Here is a 5,434-nt window from a genome sequence, read left to right as displayed (position 1 = left end):
AGTATGGCGTGGATAAAATCTTTGTCTTTGAAGGAAAGATTTCAAGCAGAAGCTTCAAAATCTTCATGCCAAGAATAGAAGCAATCGGCCTCGGTCAGAGAAGAAGATCTCAGTGGTAAAGCTCATTTCCATTTTTGTTCATTCAAGACAGGAGATAGCTTCTGGAGCTACGTGGAGGAAGAAGCAAATATGGAAAGGAAGGAGCTATCAATGATCAAGGATTCATCAAGGATCAGAATTCATTCTTGGGGCCAAGTCAAGATGAAAGACTCAAATTGATGAAGCTTGATGAGAAGGGATAAGAGAGAGGTACATACATGTTGATTTGCTTTCAGTTTTCCCTCTCTTTTTTCTCTGTCCGAACCGGCTTTGTGTTGGAGAAGCAGATGGTGGCTTGGTTGAACCGGTTTCAACCTTGGAAGTTTCCCCTTCTATAATAAGGGTGAATGGCCAAGGCTTGAGATAAGGAGAGAAAGCACAGAGTTCTCATAGCTACCCTAAGCTAACAGAAGTTGTTCTTCTTCAATGTGTTACATTTTGTTTTCTTTTCTTTAGTTTTGTCTGTCTGAGTCTCATGGTGAAAAAGACAAACAGAGTGGGTTTGTAAGAAAAAGCCAGTGAGAGAAAAAAGACAAATAGTACAAAATTAAAGAAAAAGTCATAGATGTCTAAGAGTTCTTTTGTACATCTGTGTTGTATTTCATGATTCTGTGGAGATTTCCTTGCAAGTTGGGTTAGCACTTTGAGGTTGAAAACTTGGCAGTTGTCCAAGTCAAGTTCAGTTTTGGGAATAAATTCTGGACTTGTCCCGGATAGGAATGGGTAGTTCATAGGGAAGAATTGGTGTATGTAATCAATTGATTGTAGTGAAATTCCGTCATTGTTGTGATTGAGACTAGATGTAGACTGCATTACACTTAGCAGCTGAACCAGGACACTTTTGGATGTGATTCTCTCTTCTACTCCATTTCTGTTTCTGTTGCGTAGGAGACAAAATTAAAAAATATCTCCTAACCGGTTACGAGACAAAAAATGTCTTTTGACTCGTTATAAGACAAAAAGCAAAAATATCTCCTAAAATTATTTTAAAGAGCAAAAAGTAATTTTTAAAAAAAGAGGCTAAGATTTAACCCCCTTCTCTTAATCATTGATTACCATAAAAGTCTTTATATAAAAAAAAAATATGAGAACATACTTAATTATTAAAAAATTATTATTGACTATGATCAACTAAGTATGAGTTATAATAGAGTTAATAAAACTTTTAAAAGGTTCAACTTGCTAGTTGCTACATTAGTTTTTTTTATAAACTTAATGACTCATGAGTATAATATATATCTAGTAACTATTGTTGATTACTTTTAACTTATTTTTAGTATATAGTCAAATTTTGTAACTTATATTTAACTATTAGGGAAAGTATGAGAAGGCAATGGAATATTTGTATAATGTGTACAATGGAGGTTTATGGAGTATTAAATATATAATCATTATTGTTATCTTTTCTCATCAGTTGAAGCTTTTGGGATAAGTTATATCATGACATGGTATTAGAGTGTTAGATTCGAAAAGTCAAGAGTTTGATCTTTGGTGAACCCAAAGTCAATTTAAATTTTTGAAATGATGTTTATTATCCATAGTACTCGGATGTTTATTCTAGATAGTATGAGGGATATTCATTTTGTAACTCAATAGTTCATTGTTATTCTAAATAATATAGGAGATGTTCATTTTATAACTCAATAGCTCATTGTACAAATAGTCCATTGTCTCCCTAGCGGATCCTAACTATTATATTCTAAACGCTTCTACTACGTTGTAAGCAACTTGTAACATTTTTAAATTCTTTAAAATTTTATAAAAAATACCATGATTTATCATTTGATCATCATTATCCAAATTATATTTTGACTTTTAAACTTGGCAACGAAGATGTTTTTCGGTTCTTCTAACATGATGGTGATTATGCAAATTGATTTATTGATTATTGCGATGATTTCATAATAACATGTTCTAATTATAATTAAAAAAACAACTATTTTCCAAATTCTTATTTTGCACTAAGCACAATAATCATCTACACAGAATCAATAGAAGGAAGGACATTAAAGCGAGGCACAGGGACACAAATTAAAGGATGAGCTCTTGGAACTGTCATGCCAGGTTTCTCTTCCATACTAACAACCCCATCAACCTTCCATTCAAAACACTGAATCATGGCAGCAAGATTACTAGGCACAATTTGAAGTGCTAGTGAAGCTCCAGGGCACACTCTTCTTCCAGTTCCAAATGGCATTAGTTGAAAATATTGCCCCCTGACATCCAATTGTCTTTCTTCAATGAACCTCTCTGGCCTAAACTCCAGAGGGTTCTCCCAAATCTTAGGGTCCCTACCCATAGACCACAGGTTAATAAACAATAAGGACTTTGATGGAATTTCATAGCCGCAAACATTAGAGATTTCAGTTGATTGCCTCCCTAAAAGTGGTGCCGGAGGATGAAGCCTTAGTGTTTCTTTAACTATGGCTCGCAAGTAAGGAAGGTTTGGAAGATCTGATTCTTCTATTATTCTGTTTCTTCTTGTTACTGAATCAATCTCTTGTCTTGCTTTTTTCATTACATGTGGGTTGTTGATTAACTCAGCAAAAGCCCATTCAATGGTGATAGCTGAGGTGTCTGTTCCTGCCATGAATAAGTCCTGTATACACCACATACATACTATGTATAAATTAAAATTTATGTATAAGATAATTATCTACTTCTATATGAGGTTTTTTATGATAGGAATATATTCTATTTCAATCATGTTAGATCTATATATTTTTTAGTTATATTAAATATATATTAAAATCAACTATTAAAATCAGTTATTAGTATGAAATATATATTAGAATATAAATATATATTAAAAATAAATTAAATGATACATATATTTATACATAAATATATTAATAGTTAATTTAATTTTAGTATATAAATAATAATTTTTTTCTATTTTAACCATTAATAATATATATAAACGACCTTAAGCTTCCTCATTATCTATGTCATTTTCTTTCGGTGAAAATGAAAAACTTTAAGTGGTTTCTTCTTCATACATGATGTAGTTTTTGTTTGTATGTACCGTTTTTGTTTATAGTTTTATAATTAACCATTTATATATTCCCTACCTTTTACATCATATAATGGAGTGGGGCTCTCCTCCATAAATAGTCTGAGTTACATGACGTAGTTTTTATTTGAACCATTTTGCGTGTGTGAATAAATTTGTTTTATTAATAATAATAATAAAAAGACAATTCAATATAGTGGCAATTATTGCGTACTAAATTGCTAGTATCACTTCAAGACAAGAGTTTATCAATCGTTTTGTTTTCAAGGGCCGATTCTAAGAATCGATTTGCTAAAGGTTTTTTCTTTTTGAAAGTAAAGTAGCTTATTAAAATTGATTTCATAAGGATAATTTTTTAAAAATTACAACATATATATTTAGTAAATTAAATTATAAATAATTTTTAATAAACATAAATAACAATAATTATGTTTAATAAAATCATTTTTAGAATTTAAATAAATTTAAATCAAAATACATAGTAATTAATTTTAGTAGCTAATTTTAATATACAAATTAAATAATATTTTTTAATCTAAATAGATACAAATATAAAGTTACAAGTACAAGCACAAACAAGTGTAAATGATCTTTTTAATCAACTAAACACACAGATGAAGCATTTGTTGTTTTCGAAAGTATTTTTTTTTAAAAAACTTTTACCAAACTAAATTTAGCTAATTCATTATATATAATTTTTAGTATTTTTTATATTTAGTGATTGAAAAAATATCACGCAAGTATTTTGTTGGTCATCATTAATGGTTTAGAATAATCTACAATTATTTTTACAGATTTTAACTACAAAAATGTTATTTGTATTAAATTTTTATGTATGTTTTTCCTTTTTTACTATAAGTTTATAATTAAATATACACTTTTTTATATTAAATATAGTTTTTCGTTATACTAATTAACTTATTTGTTAAAAATATATAAACATAATCAGGAGCAGAGCTATGTAGTAGGAAAGAAAAGTATTAAACTCCTTAATTTTAATTTTTTACATGTAAATTATTTCAGCTAATATAATTGTATATAATAAAATATGCTTACTTACCAATATGAAAGCTTTGATATTTTCTCTGCTCAATTCTATCTCGTCATTCCTCTTATCTTCATATATTTCCAGCAAAATATCAAGCAAGTCCCTCACTCTTCCACGTTCATCACTTTCTCCTTCTTCTTTCCTTTTCTTCCTTGCCAATTCATGCTCCTTTATTACCCTCTCTATCATCGAATCAAACCTATCCAAAATCCCCTTAAGCCTCTTATTCATCCCTTGCAAGTCCCAATTCTTAAACAACCAAATAAAATCCGAAACATTAAACTTTCCAGCAAGCTCAGCAGTGTCTTTCACCATCTTCCTCATAACTTCTGCATCATCACCGTTCCCACCTTCCTCGCAACAAGTCACGCTCATGGTCATTCTCGAAATTACGCTGTTGGTGAGAGACAAAAGCTCGGCACCAACATCCATGGCCTCGCCAGCTTCTCCCTTTTTCTGCAAGACTCTGAGGAATCTCAGAGTCTCCTGCTTTCTCAAAAGGAGAAGCTGGTCGAGTGTTCGTTGACCGAGAAGCTCTGACATGCAGAGCTTCTTCATGAACTTCCAGAAGCTTCCATAAGGCGCAAACAAGAAACCCTTTGAGCCGTAAGACAAGTAATGAACGGCAGAGCTTTTGAAACGATTGATGAAGGTAGTTTCGTGTGTTTTGAGGAACTCTTTCGCGATTTCCGGGGTGGTGACCACCACACAAGGGAGTGAGCCGAGGTAGATTTGCATGATGGATCCATACCGGGATGAGAGGCTGTGGAAGCTTTGGTGTGGTAATGAAGAGATTAAGTGAAGGTGTCCGATGATAGGTAGTGATGGTGGACTTGGTAGTAAGTTTTGGTGACCGTTTTTCTTGCGGTTTCTTGTGAGAATGACTCGAACAATAATGGTGGAGATAAGCCAGATGAGGAAAAGTTGGATGTAACCTTGGAAATCAAAAGCAACGGCCATAGATGAAGCTCTCTTGGAATGGAAGAAAATGTGAGAGCGAGTTTGATATTGGTATGATGATAAGAAAAAAGAGATTAGGATTTATAATATTATAAGATATTATATCATGAAAGTAACTACATGGAAATAGAAACGAAGACTTCACTGTATGCAATAAAATAATCCAATAGAAACAAAGGATACTCTTACTTGGGATATTGTATATGAGATTTTCTTTTAACGTGTGAAGATAAATGAATGCCCGAGCGAGTGTCTAATAAACGTGATGTGACACAAGACCGAATCTAGTTATATAGTAATTAAAAAAAAAAAAA

General features: G+C 31.7%; 1 protein-coding gene across 1 annotated transcript; it reads right to left on the bottom strand.

The window, feature by feature from the left end:
* Window positions 1-1,960: 1,960 nt before the first annotated feature.
* LOC107474729 (cytochrome P450 93A3) lies at window positions 1,961-5,283 on the bottom strand. Its single transcript, XM_016094372.3, has 2 exons — window positions 4,173-5,283; window positions 1,961-2,698 (listed from the first exon to the last, which is right to left on the bottom strand). The coding sequence occupies exons 1-2, from the start codon at window positions 5,118-5,120 to the stop codon at window positions 2,078-2,080; spliced, it is 1,569 nt and encodes a 522-aa protein (XP_015949858.1). The 5' UTR covers window positions 5,121-5,283; the 3' UTR covers window positions 1,961-2,077.
* Between the last annotated feature and the right edge of the window lie 151 nt (window positions 5,284-5,434).

Source organism: Arachis duranensis, chromosome 2, assembly GCF_000817695.3.
Source record: "Arachis duranensis cultivar V14167 chromosome 2, aradu.V14167.gnm2.J7QH, whole genome shotgun sequence".
NCBI classification, from domain to species: domain Eukaryota; kingdom Viridiplantae; phylum Streptophyta; class Magnoliopsida; order Fabales; family Fabaceae; genus Arachis; species Arachis duranensis.
Note: the sequence above shows the minus strand (reverse complement) of the source record. Positions and strands in the feature narration are given on the sequence as shown.